Below are 21559 nucleotides of genomic sequence, written 5' to 3'. Positions count from 1 at the left end.
AAATATCACGCTTTTGAGTTTGATAATTTTCATTAGGTTTTTGTTTAATCAAAATACAGTACAGTATTAACAATGAGTGTTTTTACGCACGAACTGAGCTGTCCATGCGGATGTATTCATTATGCAGTGTATATTATACTGTCTACAATACATTAGCGTACAATATAGGGAATGAAGTTAAATTTAAAAATAATCATAATATGGATATTTAAACCATTTTTGAAAATGGTGGCCGTTCTTTTCGATACAGGCTTCAGTTCTAATGTGCATATTATCGCACTATAGACTATTGTACGTAATTCCAATTACCAGTTTCGTCCTTCGTACCAGTATCTCATGTTGAAATAATTCTGTACCTACTCCATAAAAGAGTACCTTACGTACTGTAAATTCAATCTTCACTTCTGCTCGATCCGAAAAGATAAAATTACTGTCCGTCCAAGTGGTTATAGAATATATAGACACGTGACAGTTAATTACTTAACGAGGCCCTTCTATTTAAGTTATTTTAAATAGTTGTATAATATTACGTAGACGTCCAATTCCGCCCCTGAGCACGAGTTCTCCTCTTTCAAGGGCGAGCTAAAGTTTTTTCTATACATAATATATGTTATGTTATAATTATTAGCAAAATAAATAAATAAATAAATAACAGAGATTAATGTTCTCAGAAAAGAGCTAAGACAGCCTAGCCACTAGCCTCTACAGAGAGGCGAATAGAAGCAGGTGGGGAAAACCAGGATGCGACGTAGGCAAATGGACGTTAGTACCTGTGCGATAATGATTCAATATTGAAAGCTCTTTCGTCACTGGAAAACGCGAACATATTTTTGGAATGTACTGTTTACTATGACCGTAAGGCTACTATGACTGTATATGCGGTCTTGGATCTGTGTGGAGGACGGTTTAACTTCATTAGTAGAAGGGGTGGGAGTGAAGTACATTTAAAAACTCAGGTACAATAAAAATTGAAGTAAAAATAAAATGATGTCCCTGTATATCCTACGCCATGATGGAATTTAGGGGGCTATCGAGGTGATACTTCATGCTTTTATGTCCGCGGCACTAGAAATGGGTAAAGGGTATTCGGTGCAACATCATATGCCCCGTGGTGCAGAAGGCTGAGAGGGAGAGAGCATACCCAACAGCAGGTACGGATACATCATAGTGCCGTTTCTTATCCGCGGGTCGCTTATTCACTTGAAAATATATTATGCAACATTCGATAGATGACAGCACGCGTACATTTTGGTATGTGCAACATCTAGCGGGAACATTTTGTACTAGCTACGTGTTACGCAAAAAATGTTAGACTTTCTCAGTTATTGTACCTCGAACAAGGACGTATTTATGTAAAAGAGAACGACAAGAGAAACTGCAGTAACTATATTTTAAAGGAAGCCTGCCGCACAACAATAATTTATTTTCCGATAATCTGATCGATCTGCTGGTTGAATAGTTTTAGTTCAGATAACTACGTTTCTTAGAGAAAGGTACGGACGTTCGGTTCCAGTCAGATTCTATGAGGTTTGCAATAGACAAAGTTGGTGTGGAGCAAGTTTTCTGCTAGTACTTACATTTGCTCTGTTATTTTACTTTCGCCATGTTTAATCATCGCCTTATTAGCAACTCACCGTCTCAAAATAGCTTCTATAATTCAATAGAGGTATTAAATTTAATATACAACTTATTATTATTATTATTATTATTATTATTATTATTATTATTATTATTATTAATAGAAATCTTACTTGTTTTGTGACAAACAGTAGATGACACGATGACAGGAAAAACGAAAGTAACAAAAAAATAATGAAAATAAGAGAAAGACGATGAAAACTAAGAGAGAAAGGAAGAGATTGAAGAAATGAAGTGGATGGGAAAAAAAGAGAAGAAACGAAATGAAAGATTGAAGAAATGAAGCAATGAAGAAAGGAAGAAACTAAGAAGAAGAAAGGCCGAAAATATGAGGCTAAGAGAAAAATAAAATAGAAGAAAAGCAGTTTATAAAGAAATAATAGATCGAAGAATTGGAAAAATAAATAAATAAATAAATAAATAAATAAATAAATAAATAAATAAATAAATAAATAAGTAAATGAATGAATACATAAATAAATAAATAAATGAATAAATAAATAAATAAATAAATAAATAAATAAATAAATAAAATGTAAGAAAGAGTGAAAAATAGAAAGAAAAAGAAAGACAGTAAATAAAACTGTTGAATAAATAAATTACCGAAGCAACCAATTCTGTCCTTAATAAAACTTTGTCTCACCAGTTTCCTTATTCAGGATTTGTGCCGCTTTTGATTTCATCTCAAACTCCTATACTGTAGGAAGTGATGTGGGACAGATCCTGTTTTGTATAAAGCTGACCCCATATTTAAAGTTATAATTTAAATAATGACCGCACACAAGTCAAGACATCGTGATCAGAATACGTACAGCTCCTTGATTAAATCCTTGGCCTGTGATCTCTCTACTTTGTTGAATCCGCAGACGGTGACGGCAGGAAAGGGGATGTTCCAGAGCGGGTAGTGTGCTGTGTCCACGCTCGTTATCGTGTATTTGGACAGGTGGAAGTTCCACTCGATTCCCATTATGAATACAGCCGATACGATCGCCGTCAATACCACCAGAGTCCAGAACACCCTGTGACACAAGGTACAGAAGCATTCAACCGTACACTTAGGTTAGTTTGGTTCTTTCTTCTATTGATTCCAGAAATTATTAAATAAGTAGGCTAGTCAGGACATGCAAAGAATTCGCTCTTATTATTATTATTATTATTATTATTATTATTATTATCATCATCATCATAATCATCATCATCATCATCCTCATCCTCATCCTCAAAGGGTGGACAAAACCTAGAGCCACGTCCATCTGAGAGAACTATTACGCTTACTTCCATATTAGGGACATCTCCAACCCAAATTAGCTGACTGTGCTCAGGGTTGCTGAGTATCCAGGTTTAAAAGCAGGTAATCCCGCTTGTCCCTGGGTCATTCCATACAAAATTTTAAGAATATGCCAGCGATGTCATGATTTTTTGGGCTTTTAATATAGCCTAATAATGTTATTATGAAAATAAATTAAACTGCCAACTATAACCGCGGATGACTGAAAAATGGGTGGCAGTTACATGTTATCCATCATTTAAAATATTCTGATACCCTATATGAGGTGTCATCGAAACTAAACAGACGGCATTGTAAACCTGAATATCCATATTTTAATACCTTAAAGACTAATCCGAATAATATTAAGGCATGCTCATAAAAACACCTCATTGAAAGAAAGAAATAGTTTTATATTCTGATGCAACAATTAAATTCATGCGAATTTCATTCGTATTAAAGAAAATCTTATTCCTAATCCATCTCCCAAGTTTTATGACTTTATCTCAAAAAACCTGTGAATAATTAAATTAATAAAATAATTAAATTTTTGTTCCGACGGTTGAAAATCGCTTGCTATGTGTGGCGGTCGCAGCGTTCGCGAGACTTCATAACGATGAGTACTCTCAAACGTCCGTCTCCCTGACCTTGATCGCGTAACATTCTGTACGACGGGAGAGCCTACCTGCTGAGCTCCTTTGTTCCGGTGAGTTATTTTTATTAAAAACTAACATGATATTTAAGTCAACATTCTGAAATGTTCACAGTGGAATCAATATAGCTACCCTAAAGAATTAAACACATGTTTTTTCATCTGTAAAAATGAATTGCATTTTGTGTTCTTTATTTTTTTAAATTATTTTACGGTGGGTAATGATTTAAAAAAATTATATATATATATTTTTTTTTTCATTTTAAGGGTATTTATAATGAAAGGCTCTCCTTTTTCGAATTGCATTGAAATCATTTTTCCATCTTCCTTTACATAGTACGAAAACTTCAATGAATGAAATCGTGTTCTTTGTTAAACCAATATTTTAAATTCTGATTGCTGCCAAACTATGAAAGATATGAATATAGTATTGCTTGAAATTCATATTTAGAACATACAAAATAACCTGCTACAATATTTTTAACTTTTGAAACATCATGGTTCAAAAACATACTTTTTTGCATGGAATTACCCCCCTAGACCAGCTTCCTACGCGCGTCGCCAGCCGGTCTAACGTGTGGAAACGGGAGATAAGCGAGATACACGAACTGCGACCTTGTCACTGTGGATTTTTCAATGAAAAGTCCTCAATCTAACCGGGACTCGAAACCGGGCTACCTGAGTAACAGCTGAGGGAGTATGGACGGAATCCACCATATGTGAAGACCATCAAAGGTCTTTGTAAAGTTTAAAAAGACTGGTAGTGTTTGAGACCAGAGAGTGACAGACGAGACTGTTGATGCTGTTCGCACACTTTTTGAAAGCTGTCCGAGAAAATCGACATGTTGTGCCTTAAAAGAACTTAGCATACCTCAGAGTGTAGTGGTTGAAATTTTTCACAAACAGCTCCAGTTCTACAGTATGTGCAAAAAGTGGAAATCATGCAAGCTTTGTTGTCAGACGACCGCTCCCGAAGCATTAATTAATTAATTAATTAATTCGTTCATTCATTCGAAGTGTTTTACCCAAGGGTAAGTCTTTTACTGCAAACTATCACTATCCAATCTTTTCTAGCTCCCGCCTCCCTATTAGTCTCCGCATATGATCCATGTATCTATTTTTATTTTACTTTAGTAGGTTATTTTACGACTCTTTATCAACATCTTAGGATATTTAACGTCTGAATGAGATGAAGGTGAAAATGCCGGTGAAATGAGTCCGGGGTCCAGCACCGAAAGTTACCCAGCATTTGCTCATATTGGGTTGAGGGGAAAACCCTGCAAAAACCCTCAACCACATAACTTACCCCGACCGGGAATCGAACCCGGGTCATCTGGTTTCGCGGCCAGACCCGCTAACCGTTACTCCACAGGTGTAGACTCCATGTATCTTAATGTTGCCCATCATCAGATACAGTATCTTCTTCTGCCCCGAACTTTTCTTCCTTTCATCATTCCTTCAAGTTCATCCTTCAGTAGGCAGTTTCTTCTTAGCCGGTAGCCCTGCCAATTACGTTTTCTCTTTCTTATAACTTTCAGCATTATTCTTTTTTTTTTTACCCACTCTTTCTAGCACAGCTTAATTTTTTTTTTTTAATTCTGTCTGTCCATTTCACACGCTCCATCTTTCCCCATATCCACATTTCAAATGCTTCTAGTCCTTTCTCTTTACTTCGTCGTAATGTCCATATTTCTGTCCTATACAACGCCACACTCCAAACAAAACATTTCACTAGTTTCTTCCTTACATCTTTTCCAAGAGATCTACAGATGTTCCTTTTTCTATTAAAAAAACTTCCTTTGCCAATGCTATCCTCCTTTTGACAACCTGGCAGCAGCTCATATTAGTATACTGTTTATAGTACATCTCAAGTTCTGTCCACTTGCTCTATTGCCTCATTTCGGATTCGCAAATTTACCTTCTTAGTTTTCTTCCTATAACCATGGCATTTGTCTTGTTTGCATTTATCTTCATTCCATACTGCTCACAGCTGTCATTTAGCTCCAGTAGCATGTCCCTTAGTATTGGCTTCTTTTCTACTAACAACACCATACTTTACCAAATATTATTAGACTTCGTGGAATTGCCACGAGAATCGTAAGGTTTACTACGCACGCGGTATAGACTGTATGAGAACGGGACGTGCGACGGATGGAGTATGCCTCTGATGTAAACACTGAGCAGTATACTGCGGTTACAATAAAACCTGTATTCTGCATTCAAGAAATATAATGAATGATCGTTGAAGTAGGAAATGTCTAAACATGTAAGTAAATACACAATTATTTTGAAGTGAGATATATTAACTCTTAAAATTTAATGCAATATACTCGCATCATCCTTGAATATGTGCAATGAAGAATTATGTACATTTTGAGCGACTGCAAAGTGAACCTCCTCCGATGGTCACTCAAACAGTTTTTATATTGGGAAAATGTACGTTCAACATCACACGATGTAACAGGTGCATATTTGAAGAACGGAAAGTCACTACTTTTTAGTACACTAATTTCAGACGTCTTGTCGTGACCTGATAGTACATCATTTATAACACGAAGTTGTAAATATGCAGAATTTTTAGCAATAATGTTTCTCAACTTACATTTCACTTTTTCTGAAATTAGTGAATTGTTATTTTGGATAACGGTTTGTGATACTTTATATACTATATTAAGGGCTTCTGAGAGTTGTAGTTTAGACGATCCTAATAGGATGATGTTTTTTTTTATTTTAATAGGTTATTTTACGACGCTTTATCAACATCTAAGGTTGTTTAGCGTCTGAATGAGATAATGCCGGTGAAATGAGTCCGGGGTCCAGCACCCAAAGTTACCCAGCATTTGCTCATATTGGGTTGAGGGAAAACCCCGGAAAAAACCTCAACCAGAATCAATGAACAGAATATCTTCCAATAGCTGTTCAGAAGGCAATGATTTTACAGCTGCAACAGCGGAACTGTCTGTGCTATTCAATGCATCAATTACCTCCATTATTTTATTTTATTTTATTGGGTTATTTTACGACGCTGTATCAACATCTCAGGTTATTTAGCGTCTGAATGATATGAAGGTGATAATGCCGGTGAAATGAGTCCTGGGTCCAGCACCGATAGTTACCCAGCATTTGCTCATAGTGGGTTGAGGGAAAACCCAGGAAAAAACCTCAACCAGGTAACTTGCCCCGACCGGGATTCGAACCCGGGCCACCTGGTTTCGCGGCCAGAAGCGCTGACCGTTACTCCACAGGTGTGGACTCCATTATTTTGCCGTAATATTCTGCATAATAATTAACAGCATCCAACCACGTTTTCCAACGAGTCAAGACTGGCTGCGGGGGCAAGGGTATTCATTGAATAGCACAGACAGTTCCGCTGTTGCAGCTGTAAAATCATTGCCTTCTGAACAGCTATTGGAAGATATTCTGTTCATTGATTCTGGTTGAGGTTTTTTCCGGGGTTTTCCCTCAACCCAATATGAGCAAATGCTGGGTAACTTTGGGTGCTGGACCCATTCATTGTTTGGAACAGCAACACTCTCATTGTGGTATGTTTGATTGAATTCTTGTCTGCACTGAACAAATGTTAAGCTTTGGCTATTCCAACCACAGTAATACAAAAACAAGTGCTTACATAGGTATACATTATCTGTAGCTGCTCTATCTATTTGGACCGGTCACATCTCTTAACATGAACTGCTTATACTACGAGACCGGGAGGTCGCTCACCTCTTCTATACTACCGAACATCGGCAACCTGATTGCATGTTGCGTGTGGCAATTCAACGAAGTCTACTTATTATATTGATTCTTCTTCCTCCTACTATCACCCCTCCCATATCCTTGAAACCAGTTCTTTACTAAATCCTCGAAGTAGACTGCGGACATTCTAGAACGAATTGAAAGACACAGTGGGCCGTATTCATAGACATTTTTAGCGCGGGTTTCCGGTGGATGATCAGCGTTTTTCGTATTCATAAACCAGTGTTAGCGATAGGATATGATTTTGAATTCTGTACAAGTAAGCAGTGGATAGCCGGGGCTAGCTTAGTACGCTCGTAGCGCGTGCTGCGAAATGCCTATGAATAGCATCCAGTTTGTTTTTCTGATAAGGCAATCTTTCATACCTGCGTAAAGTCAACAGACATAATGTTCGAATTTAGGGGTCAGATGTCAATGATATGAAATAGGGTTTCGATTAGATGTTCTTCGGACAACAAACGCAGCAAATGTTGAAGTGTACACATGAAAACTTTGAAGGTTAAGGAACCATTTCCTGAAAACCGCATTCCTGCGTATATCACTCTGTTATTAATGCTAACAATGCCTTCATCTCTAGATAACATGAGCGCTATGCTATCGTTTAACAGGAGCGACAGTGTGTATGTACAATAAGTACATTTTCATGCAAGAAATGGTGTAAATTAAACGTGCATCTGATTAAATAATACACAAATCAGTTGATATTGCATAGAATTAATTGCTGTCGTTCCAAACGTCATATGTAAGTTATTTGTCTTCATCTTCTAAACAGTTACTTTGAAATATACTTATACTTAGTAAAGAGCATGTAAATCCATTAGTTATAAAGTCGCGTCTTCAAGTTTTCCGTTTATTTGAACTCTCCAAGTCAAGTGTCACGTTTGAAATATATGCAATTTCTTCACTTAACCCATCATATGCTACATTGTCAGAGTAGTATTCAATGTGTAAATATCGTGTGTTTACGAGTGCTTTACAGTGTATGTGAAAATGAGGAAGATATAGCTATTCCTAATGAAAATATTTAAAATATTGCAATGAACCGAACATAAATAAATATTATGTTTTACATGACTTAATATTATGATAAATAAAAAGATAGATGGTGTATCTGAAGAACTCCTTTGGCTAGGAAATTGTTTTCATATTTATGACCAGTCGAAAATTCCTTCAGACATTTCAAAATTAACGATTGTTCCTTAGCATTTATGGAAATAGACTTAATATATATATATATATATATATATATATATATATATTTCTCTCATAATTAAATATTAACTACAGATTAATTACCTTGAATTGAATACTTCATGAGACAATCATTTTAAGTCTTAAATTTTATTGGTATGTGCACACATTCTTTTTTAAAATTAATATAAACTTAACAGTTCAGGAAAAGTTTTTTTTTTCCCCGCAATCCTCTTTAAAGTTAGATTCGTTCTCCCCTATTTTTATTCTTATGGATTCCAGTATAGTCAGGATAACCAGACTTTCAAAACAAAAATCCTGGGCACCCTTAAACGATACTAAATATTGCCAAAGATAATAGCCGTACAAATTAAATTTATTGACCTTTACTTTAATACGTAAGTTAGAAAAAAATATCTCACTAGGTTAGGAATAATTTTCAGACGTTTATAATCACAAAGATGAATCTTGCTGCCTTTAGTTCCTTCACAATGGTTTTCATAGCAAAATGGGCCAGCACATTCACTAAAATCGTCTGACATCTAGTGCTGACATAGCTAAGTAAAGCTGTTTCTATTAAAAACTAAATGGATGAAGTGCTGTCCGTCGAACGAAAATTGTAGTTATGTTAGATGATATTATGAGTAAAAGTACCTTCTGCTGCAAATTTTAATTTTTATTTTCCCGCGACCGTTAGCTTTCTGTCCATGTGGTCTTGAAAATGTTTAATTACACAGCGTACATTATACTTTGTCATTTCATTTTAATTTCGGGATGTACGGAAAATGTTCTTCAAGTTTATCATACAATGAACACTTTCTTTTTTGGCATATTAATTAAAACTCACAATTATTATACTCACAAAAATATACTGTAAATAAGAAGCACATCCTACCGAGACAAAGCTTCAAATGACCAAACAGGAAACAATCTTTTCGTTGGACATATTCTCATCACTACGATTCCAAAAATAGAACAGTCAGTATATTTGTGTTGAAATGTGATTATTCTAACTCAATCTCGGCTTTACTAATCAAGCAGGCTACGTGCAAATTAGGCACAAATTCTACTACTTCCATAAAAAGCGAGTGATCGATTTAAAAAAACCGGGACATTTTTATGTCCCGAAAAAGTTTTTTGCAACAGTAGGACAAAATATACCTATCAAAAACTTAGACTGTGCCGGTAAAACCGGGATATCTGATCACCCTGAATTAATTATTGGCGGTAGGTTACAGCTTTCGAGTGGCTATTTTTGGTGTAATGATAAGTCTGTTATGGTGATAGAAAGTGAAATAAAACAATATGCGTTATTTTTAGTACAGTTCACTATTGCACTGGTTTCAACAAATGTCATAATCGTAGCAACAATGGCTCAACGTTTCCACCATCATTCAACATTCAAAGGGTATATATATATATATATATATATATATATATATATATATATATATATATATATATATATATTGCGAAGGAACTGGCAGAATGGCGCAAAGTCTCCATGTTCAAGCTATGGATGACCTCAAAACATTTTTTTAATAAAACAAAAAACACATGTTGCACTTGAAATGTAAACACAAACAATTACTGTTGTCGGATGAGGGAGTCGTGACTAGACCACGAAACTTTATGCATTAAAAACCTTAAAAAAAAATGCTTGCAACTATACAGTAAAATGCGCTAAAAATCGAAATGTATGCAGTAAAAAATACACTTTAGAGGTTTATTTGGTTTGATAATATGATGTAAATTAAAATAATTTAAAGAAACCATAATTTTTATTAAACCTTTATCTTTCTATAAATAAATGTATTCATTATTCAATTGACGTAGGCCTACATAAAGATACCTCACTTCATCGATTATTTCCGCGTAATGATACTTTGCTACAAGTTACTGGTGTAAAGATAGCTGATTGCATCGGCGAAGATACCTCAATTCATCGATTATATCGGTGTAAAGATATCACAATCGATTATATTGGTGTAATGATACGTGACTACAGCTTATTGGATTAAAGATATCTGATTGCATCGGTGATCGGTGTAAAAATACCTCACTTCGTCGATTATATCGGTATAATGATACCTGACTACAAGTTACTGATGTAAATATATCTGATTGGATCGGTGATCGGTGTAAAGATACTTCACTTGATCGATAATATCGTTATAATGATACCTGGCTGCCGCTTATTTGTGTAAAGATATCTGATTCAATCGGTGATCAATGTAAAGATACCCCACTTCATCGATTTTATCGGTGTAATGTTACCTGACTACTGCTTATTAGTATAAAAATATCTGATTCAATCGGTAATCAATGTAAAAATAGGCCTACCTCGCTTCATCGAGTATAGTCGGTGTAATGATACCTGACTACTTATTGTATTGGTGTGAAGATATCTGAAAGCATCTTTGATCGGTGTAAAAATGTTTATAGATTATATGTTTTCGATGTAAAAATAATCACTATTTGTTGGAAAAAGTTGAAGGTTTGTGTACCTCAGTATTATGCGTCACTGTGAAAACTCCCCATCCCAGGGATGTCAAAGCGCCTGTACTACGTGCTCTCAAGAACCCGCACAACATTTCCTTAAGAGAGATGATTGTACGTTTTCATGCTAAAGTGAGCATTGTTGGATTTGTATTGATTATAATATGACCACGTAATACGGGCGCTTTGACATCCCTGCCCCATCCGGATTAATTTCGTATCGATTTTCATTGTGAAGATATCTCGCTGTATTTTTATTCAGAAATGTTGCATTCAACTTTATTTGTTTTAGTTATGGGTGAAAAGATATGAAACTATTGCTACATATTTGTATTGCGAAACGATGTGGAAAAAGTGCATAAACCAATCTAAACCGAAAAGTAAAGAAGGTCCTTGGGGAAACAAAATTAAGATTCCCTGTAATCTAACTACGAAAGAGTTAGTGAGTTAGTGCTTAGCATCACGCTCTGATTCATTCACTCTTTTGACAAAAAAAACTGCCAGTTAATTATGTATTCTGAACTGATCTGGCAGTTATGGTCAATATAAATATTTCTAGTTTTCACACGAGGTTGAACCCACATCTCTGCAAAGGTTTTAGTTTCTCTGATAATATAAAATTGAATGAATTGTACTTGAAACAGGGGCGGCTCGTCCATAAGAGCTGCGGAGCTGCAGCACTCCCTGCTTTGACAGGAAAATAATAATAATAATAATAATAATAATAATAATAATAATAATAATAATAATAATAATAATAATAATAATAATAATAATAATAATAATAATATTTGTTTTAATTTGTAGAAGAATTGTTACAGCTTTTATTGGTAAAATGCTTAATATTTCATCTCGCCGGGAATATGTACTATTATCTTATGCATAATCTTTATGCGCGTCGACTGTATTGAAATTGACACTGCATTCAAAGTCGTCCTGGGATCTGCAGGGTGGGCAGCTCATAGAGAGTGTGTCTTGATGGTCAGGGGGTAGAGAGGTGAAGGGAAGCAGAGGGAAACTGCCGCTTTTTAAAACCCATATTTCGCTGCAGTGGCTTGCAGAGCCAGGCGATAAGGGAAGGTCTTTCCTCCGCTCCCACATCGCTATTGTAATACTACGTCAAATGGATCCTCTATTCCCTTGAAACTTAATGACAACATTTTTATTCTCTCTTCACATACTTGTTGTAGAATCTTATCGAGTTAATATAACGAAGTTAATATTTTTTGCCTTATTATTACGTATATATCCAGCCTCCAGTAGAATCTTAGGATTTGCGTTAACTCAAAATGATTGCACGAGTAGAATCCTTTTGATATAGCACGTAAAATACGGAAGAGACTTCTTTTCCAGTTTCGGAACATTGTTGACCATCAGTATATCTGAGTGTTGCTTTGGTGTGACGTCTTAATACCATAACTTAACCAGTGTAAATGTGCAAGCATGAGTGTGTGTGAATTACAGAATATTAATTTTATTTTTCTCAACTTTCCCTCGCGGAGAAGATTGATGTAATTAAGTGAAATTACAGGGTCGTCCGTTACCCGACTTAAATCTTACTCAAGCTTCATCCAGCCGAAATAGTGCATATATGTAAGGAAGTATAACAATGAAATTTACGCTAAGCATTTGTGGTTACGTGGATGTGAACAAAAAAAAATCTGTATTTTGTTTTCCTTGCCTCCTCTTCGCTGGTGATACTGCATAGACTAGGAGTGGTGTGACAGATTTAGGACATTTGCCCCTAAAAATTAAAAAGCACGAATCTTCGCAATCTCACCTGAAAAATGTTGTTTCATTGGCTATGTTAGGAAAAACTAATATTGCTGCGCAACTAAGTGAAATGAACAGAACAAACATTCGCAAACATAATCAAGAAATGAAAAAAAAAATCGTGAAATTATTTTTAAAAATATTGATTGTATCAAATTTTGTGGCCAATATGAACTTCCTCTTATGGTACATGATGAAAAAACGATTCGAAGAACTCTGGTGTATTTCGTGAGTAATCTAAACGAGTCTCACAAATCATTTGGAACATGCCACTGTTTAAAGGTAATTCTAGAACAATTCAGGATGAACTGGTAGATTGCATGTTGAGTGTCTGCCGATTTGAAATTCAGACTGAAATCGATGGTATTAGTTTTTTTTTAGCGATTACGGCAAATGATGCCACAGACATCTCCCAACTAAGTCAGGAAGTTTTGATTTTTCGATATGTAGTGCATTTATTTTTGTCCTATACTTATTAGTAATGATATCAAGAAGTGAAATTTGTATGTATCAAAATCTACTGCAGCTCCCCCAATCCACAAGTTCACGAGCCGCAACTGATTTGAAATGTATGGTTTGAGTTCCTTACCTTTCTATGATGGTAGCTTTCGGCTGAGCAATATATTTGTACCCGTGTTGGGAGGTGTATAGACAGAATTCTCTGATATAATCCCAATAGAATCTAGCTGCCTGCAGTATGTGTCCTTTTCTCAAGTTCGTCGTATTTATGGAATCGCCAGTCCGCCATCTGTTTGGCGACGTGTATATGGACATAACGTCTGATCCTGAAATCTTCATGCTTATATCCGCATCTTCTCAATCATTAAGTTCCCCTGCAATCAATAAATATGTCCTACCTATTATTTTTGTCATAAAGCAATAGCTACTCGACATCCTACTAGTAATGCTACTGCTACCATGATCAGTATTAAAATTAATACTTCTACTACTGTTGCGACTTCTGCAGCTACTCCTGCAATGTACAAAGACACTGCTATTACTACTACTACTACTACTACTACTACTACTACTACTACTACTACTACTACTACTACCACAGTAATTGCTAAGAGTGATTATTAGATAAAGTTACGACAACACGTGTAATACTTGTACTACTAGTAAGTGGAAACATTATTTCCACTTATTAATAGTACAGGGACATCATTTTATTTTTACTGACATTTTTAATATTAACCTGTCTATACCTTTAGAGAACCGGAAACACCGTTCTCTACCCCCTTCCACGACTGGAGTTCGATGATACTGGCGTAAAACACAAATCACTCTACTAGGTATAGGATGGAAGAAAAGTAGTTCATCCATTTACGTAAACTAGGAAATATCGCGATTTTGAGTTTGATAATTTTCATTAGGTTTTTCTTTAATCAAAGTACAGTACTGTATTAAGAATAAGTGTTTTTACTCACGAAGTGAGTTATCCATGCGAACGTATTCATTATGCAGTGTATACTGTCTACAGCACATTAGCGTACAATATAGAGAAAGAAGTTAAATTGAAAAATAATCATAATATGAATATTTAAACACAATTTTGAAAATGGTGGCCGTTCATTTCGATACAGGCTTCAGTTCTTTTGTGCATATTATCGCACTATAGACTATTGCATCTAATTCCAATTGCCAGTTTCGTCCTTCGTACTAGTAACTCATGTTGAAATAATTCTGTACCTACTCTACGTACTGTGAATTCAATCTTCACTTCTGCCCGACCCGAAATATGAAATTACTCAGACATGCTATCTACTGTCCGTCCAAGTGGTTATGCCGCAGGATTGTAGAAAGGGAGGAAATCACGTGACAGTTAATTACTTAACGAGGCCCTTTTATTTAAGTTAAATTAAACAGCTGTATAATATTACGTAAACGTCCAATTCCTAAGAGAAATTAATGTTTTCAGAAAAGAGCTAAGACAGCCCAGCTTTTACAGAGGGGCGAGCAGAAGCAGGTGGGGGAAATCGGGATGCGACGTAGGCAAACGGACAGTACCTGTGCGAAAATATGATTCAATATTTAAAGCTCTTTCGTCACTGGAAAATGCGAACATATTTCTGGAACGTACTATACCCAGTAATTCAGTACTGCTTACTATCTGCGGTCTTGGTTCTGTGTGGAGTTGGAACTTCCTTAGTAGAAGGGGTGGGAGTGAAGTACATTCAAAAACTCAGGTACAATAAAAATTGAAGTAAAAATAAAATGATGTCCCTGTACAAATATTGCACTATTGTCGTAACATTCTCTATTAACTAAACTTTTTCTTCACTCCGCGCTCGTCTTCTCCTGAGTCACCGACAGCAGTATGGTACCAGTACTAATTAATAATAATTACTTCTACAACTACTAGTACTACTATTAATTTGACTAATATTACTAGTAGGCCTCCTAGTATTACAGCGAAATAGTATTATTACTAGCCTATTCATTCATTCATTCATTCATTCATTCATTCATTCATTCATTCATTCATTCATTCATTTTATTTTTATTTTTGTAGGTTATTTTACGACGCAATATCAACATCTTAGGTTATTTAGCGTCTGAATGAGATGGTGATAATGCCGGTGAAACGAGTCCGAGGTCCAGCACCGAAAGTTACCCAGCATTTGCTCATATTGGGTAGAGAGAAAACCCCGGAAAAAACATAAACCAGGTAACTTGCCCCGACCGGGAATCGAACCCGGGCCATCTGGTTTCGCGGCTAGACGCGCTGTTACTCCACAGGTGTGGCCTTCATTCATTCATTCATCCATTCATTCATTCATTCATTCATTATATTCCATAGATCTTATATGAGCAATGAAGCTTTAAGATGTGGAACAAGTCAAAATTTTACAAATTTTTACAATATTTTACAATTTTTACAGTTTTACAATTTTTTTATTTGTCTACAATTTTCTGCAATGATGTAGTGAGATGAGGTGAGGTCCGAGGATTCGCCAAAAGATTACCCGGCATTTGCATTTTGGTTGGGGAAAACCTCGGAAAAAACCCAACCAGGTAATCAGATCAAAGGGGTGAAATGAAGTGATGCCGAGGACTCGCCATAGACCATCCGGCTTCAGTCCCACGTCTGGGGAAAACCTCGGAAGAAACCATTCAATGAGACCAAAGGGGGATCCAACCCAAGCCCGAACGCAGCTCCGGATCAGCAGCTATTACATAGACCATTTTAATATTGTTGCTAATACTATTATTTGTGCCTATGCGGATGATTTGGTAACAATAGCTCGGAATTTAGCTGCACTGAGAGATGTATTTGTTAAAATTCAAATGAAAAGCAAAACATGAAGACTGGAAATTAATGAAGCTAAAACTAAATATATGAAGCTTTCTGTGTATGAAAGAAAAAGATCGTTTCAAAGCCTTATAAAAGGATAGTAGACCTACAGTTTTCAAGGAGTGAATGATTTTACTTACCTGAGGTCTGTTGTTAATAATACAAATAACATTGAAAAGGAAGTTAATAAAATAGCCTACTAATGGCAGCAAATAGAGCGTATATTGCTAATATAAAATTATTCACATCACGATTATTATCAGGAGTAACAAAGCTTAGACTGTACAAAACTTTGATACGGCCAATTTATTTATTTACTTATTAATTAATTAATTAATTAATTAATTAATTTATTTATTTATTTATTTATTTATTTATTATTTTGCTAATAATTGTAACATAAAATATAATATATACAGAAAAACTTTAGCTCTCCCCTGAAAGAGTAGAACTCGTGCTCAGGGGCGGATTCCTGAATTGAAATTAATAATTATACAATACAATTTGTCTTATGTCTACTATGCCATTATAATATATAAATTTAAATTTACAATTTTTGCAATTTTTATAAAATCCATACATAACGTTTTAAATTTAATACTAGAACTATTAGAATTGACAAGATTAGGATATTTATATATAAATTTGTTATATATTCTTGGACCTAAATTACTACTATGATTAAATACTGTAACAGTGTTGCATTTTGGTTCAAACAATCTTAAAGAATTCATACCTTTTGTTTCATAACTATGAGAATACGATTCAGAATTATTTCGATTTTTATGTATGCATTTTATTAATACAATATAATAAATTTGTCTTACGTTAAGTACATTAAAGTCTAAAAACAAATGTTGAGATGGAAAATCAATAGGTTTATGAAGACATATTTTAATTATTTTTCTTCTGTAATAAATAAAGTGGATTAAAATTGGATTTAAATGAGCGACCCCACCCTATAATTCCATACATAATTACGGATTGAAATAAAGTTAAATATATTGTGCGTAATAAACTTATTGATAAGTAATTCCTCAATAAAACAAAATAATATACTATTTTACGTAATTTATTACAAAGGTAATTAATGTGTTGGTTCCATTTTAAATGATTATCGAAAATTATGCCTAAATACTTAACTTCAGAGGTGCAGAAAGCTGAACACTTTCAGAGTCAGATAGCAATAAATTAAAGATTTTAAAAAGGAAAATTGTAAGACGAATCTATGGAGCTATTTATCATAGAGATAAGTAGAGAATCGGAAATAACGAAGAAATTGAAATAATATTGAGTAATGAAAATATTATTAGATTTATTAAAGCAGGAAGTAATTAATGTAAGGCATGGATGCAATACTATTAGTCTATTAAGCAGTCCTGTACAAGTATTAAGTGTACGGATAGTTTAAAAGACAGGTTTTAATTCTTTCGCTGTAAGTTTATTTCTTTTTGTTTATTTTTCTTTCATTCACGTCACTTTGGCAGCAAAACAAGAATAATTACAACCGAGCGAGGTAGCCCAACGGTGACGCACTAGACTTGCATTCGGTAGGTTCCTGGTTCAAACTCCGTGGCCGGCCAATCTGCATTTTTCATGGTTTCTCTCAGTCACAAAAATAAATGCCGGATAGGAAATTTACATAGCAATATTCATTATCGCCTTACTCTTATGACCAAGACACAAGTAATGTCAAACGGGCCGGAGTCACCCATACCTAATAATTGATGGTGCAGAACTACAATACGTGTCTAAATACGTATACCTAGGACAGCTAGTCTCCTTCCACCAGAAGACAGAGAAGGATATGAAACGAAGGATTTCTCTCGCGTGGAAGGCATTCTGGAATCTCAAGTTCATCGTACTGGAGAGAACACTCAGCAAGAAACTCAGAATAGAAATATTGGAGACCTGCGTAACTTCTGTACTGTTATATGGGTGTCAGACATGGTCTCTTACTTCCAAACTCCGTAACAGTCTCCAAGTATGCCAAAGAAATATGCTGAGAAGGATACTAGGCTTATCACTGAGGGACAGAGTTCCAAACGAAGTGGTACAAAAGATGTCAGCAATTAAAGATCCAGCACTGCAAGCCACCAACACCAAATGGAAGTGGGGAGGCCATGTTGCACGACTTAGAGACGGAAGATGGACGCAGACACACTATGGGATCCCCGCACTGGCAAGAGGTCACGCGGAAGACCAAGAAGAAGATGGGTCGACTTCTTCAGTGAACGTGTAGGAAGCCATTGGTCAAGCAGAGCAAGACATAGGGAAGACTGGAAAAACCTAAGAAGACAAGTGAACAGGGACTAAAACCAGTGCGACAGAAACAAAGAAACAATACCAAACAGTGCAGAATATGAACCAAGTGAACAATTTCAAGGTTGTAAACATCTCTTACGCGAAGTAGCTCACCGCGTGAGACAAATAGAGCTCTCCTTCTAAAGGAGGAGGCCTTTGCCCTTAACGGGACACTTTTAGGCTAGTCATTTCATCATTTCATTTCACCATTATTACAATCGTCAAAAATTGACAGCAGTTAATTTTACACAAATCATGTCAATGGAAACAGAATCCTCAACAAAAATTCACGGCTTACTGATATACCAAAAGATTCTACAAACGCAGAATGACCTAGATGTTAAGGCTGTATAACTTACTTACTTCATTGGCTTTTAAGGAACCCCGAGGTTCATTGCCGCCCTCACATAAGCCCGCCATTGATCCCTATTCTGAGCAAGATTAATCCAGTCTCTACCATCATATCCCACCTCCCTCAAATCCATTTTAATATTTGAAGGATTCGTAACAAGCTGTTTTTTACGGTGATGGGTTGTTAGCCCTTCGCCCAACCCCCAAGCTGGAGGACCACCCCTTATCGGCTGTTCACGACTGCTTATTCAATATATTCGCAGCTACCCTCCATATCTGGAGGCCGTCTCCTCTATCCGCAACCTGAGGACGCGCCAGGCCGTGGTGATAGGGACCCACAATAAAATATAAATAAACTTAAATAAAAAAATCATTACATTTATCTTGACTGATAAGTTTAAAATGTAAATTTCAAACGAACGCATACGTAACATTTTACAAATTGCACAAATATGTTAAACACAACTTCAGACCTTTTAGCCAGATTTCTTCCTTTTCTGCCACAGATGGCAGCAAGGTCGACACAATTATTTAGTGAAGACTTGTTACTTTACCTTTGAGAGGAGCTGCAATGTCTTGGTCCAAACACATGTGCACCGCGCCGGCTACTGTGCCAGCCAACCTTGCCCTTTGATACGATAATAAGTTCGAACAGTCATGTGACAGGATATAAAGGCGTATGAATCAACAGACTGCCTCGCCTCCGGCTTCACGTGACGGGATGTGGAAGGTTTCCTCAATACATCTGGTCCCGATATTGATTGCACACAATTCGGACTGTCGGTGAACCAATTAGTAACACAAATGTCAGAGACGCCCTCTGGACACACACTAAAGAGCCCTAACAAAGGACTCAAGAATAAAAGTATGCGTGCATTTCAGGAATGGCGGCTTGCACGGTGATATTATTATGGAAATTTGTACAAGGATATAGAAGGGGTGTCGGTAAATGGAATATTATCAGACGGTTTTACCGACGCTGTCAGATTTTATTTGACGAACGTCAAATTAGCAGCTGTCAATGTTGTAAAGTCTCGTTAAAAAAATCATTTCACTAACACTGAATAACATATAAGCCTATATGACGGCCCGTTAATTTGACTACCCCTCTTACTTCAAGTACAAATTACTTAAGTTTGAGTCTATATTATAAATTTATCAGAAGTAAAGGTTATAATGTGGAAGTATTCATATCAGTCATAAATAGGCCTACCAAAGTTCACTAAACAATAACCAACACAAATACAAGGTCACAACGTGAACACGACAGAAATAAAGATTTTAGAATACACTAAATCACTTTTAGCACTACGCTGGAGAAAGTACCGTACTAAACTTTAACGTAACATTTGTAACACTTACACAAATCTTAACCAATTTTAACACTTACGAAGTACTTAATACTTCGAAAAACTACACTACAGTTTTCTATGTTAAATCCCTATTAGTAGTATTAGTAGTATTTAGTAGTATTTATTTATTTAACCTAGGCCTTCTCTGCCCCTCTACCAGGAGATTCCAACTATAATATGAAGAATAAAATTACAATTAGTATTAAATTTACAATTACAGTTACAAATAAAATTACAATATTAAATTTACAATTACAATAAAAATCAAAATACGAAAACATTACCTGACTAATGAAAGCTAGATAATTTATCACAGAAAAACAAAGAATATTTTATATTTACTGAATTACAAATTAAACCTAGAATAACAAAATTGTATAGTGATGAAATTATCGGATATTGAAATATTTTGTGATAGATTATGGAGACTATTTACAAGAAATCAATTACTGACCAAGTGCCTAGTAAGTTTGCGTTTGAATTCAATTTTATTTCGACAGTCCCTGATGCTAGCAGGTAGCAAATTCCAGAGTCTTGGAGGGGCTATTGTGAAAGAGGATAAGTATGAGAAGGTGCGATGGGATGGTATTGTTAGTATTGTTTCATGGCGAGAGCGTGTGTTCAGATTATGGTGGGAAGAAAGGTAAGTGAAGCGAGACGACAGGTACGAAGGAATAGAAGAGTTCAAGATTTCGGAGAGAAAGAGAAGTGAATGTAAATTTCTTTTCTTATCTAGTTTAAGCCAACCTATTGCTTCCAGGGATGGGGTGATATGATCATATTTATGAACATTGCTTACAAAACGTACACACAAATTATGAGCACGTTGAAGTTTCGTTTTGTTGTCGCTGGAAAGGTCAGTCAGTAATTTTTCAGTATAGTCAAAATAGGGAAATGCAAGTGTCTGCACAGGGGACTTTTTTAAGCAAGAGCGGAGATGAAAATGTATTCTTTTTAGCACAAGGATAATAGAATATACTTTTCTGCAGGTTTCCCTATGTGTAATAAAGTATGTTACTCAGCGTATACACCTATTTTAAATGCATAACTAAGTTAAATTAAAGTGACATTTTCAGTTGTAAAGGGTATGTTATAATTGAAAATAAATGTTGGGAATAAAAAGCAATGTAGGTCTAGAGGATAATTTATAAACTCTTCATATAATTTATTGCCTAAAAAGAGTAAATTTAATAAAATACATATTTATATCAAATTCTTCGGAACTACCGGCAAGCTTCTATTGTCAACTTTTTTTATACAGGGATATTAAGAAGTCCCACTTTTTTTCGTTTAAAGTTAAGCATTTTGTGACTGAAATGTATTTAAACATTTTCTTGTTGTAATTTTCTAGTTATTAAGTCGTGAAGAAACTTTAAGCATTCTTAAATGTTTCGTGTTTGCTGATGCTAATATCACAGTCTAGTATATGCAGTCACGAAGCTTAATACGTAGTAAATATGCAACCATAGATAGTTGCT

General features: G+C 35.4%; 1 protein-coding gene across 1 annotated transcript in view; it reads right to left on the bottom strand.

Moving 5' to 3' along the window:
• LOC138692757 (sodium channel protein Nach-like) overlaps positions 1 to 19382 on the bottom strand; it is a 43417-nt gene extending 24035 nt beyond the window's left edge. The window contains exons 1-3 of the mRNA XM_069815951.1: positions 19284 to 19382; positions 13366 to 13609; positions 2451 to 2657 (exon numbers count right to left, since the gene is read on the bottom strand). Coding sequence (XP_069672052.1) covers positions 2451 to 2657; positions 13366 to 13574 — 416 coding nt within the window. The 5' untranslated portion in view covers positions 13575 to 13609; positions 19284 to 19382. The remainder of the gene's footprint in view (positions 1 to 2450; positions 2658 to 13365; positions 13610 to 19283) is intronic.
• Between the last annotated feature and the right edge of the window lie 2177 nt (positions 19383 to 21559).

The sequence above is a fragment of the Periplaneta americana genome, chromosome 17 (genome assembly GCF_040183065.1).
Source record: "Periplaneta americana isolate PAMFEO1 chromosome 17, P.americana_PAMFEO1_priV1, whole genome shotgun sequence".
Taxonomy (NCBI): domain Eukaryota; kingdom Metazoa; phylum Arthropoda; class Insecta; order Blattodea; family Blattidae; genus Periplaneta; species Periplaneta americana.
The sequence above is the reverse complement of the archived record's forward strand: the minus strand, read 5'-3'. Positions and strand labels throughout refer to the sequence as shown.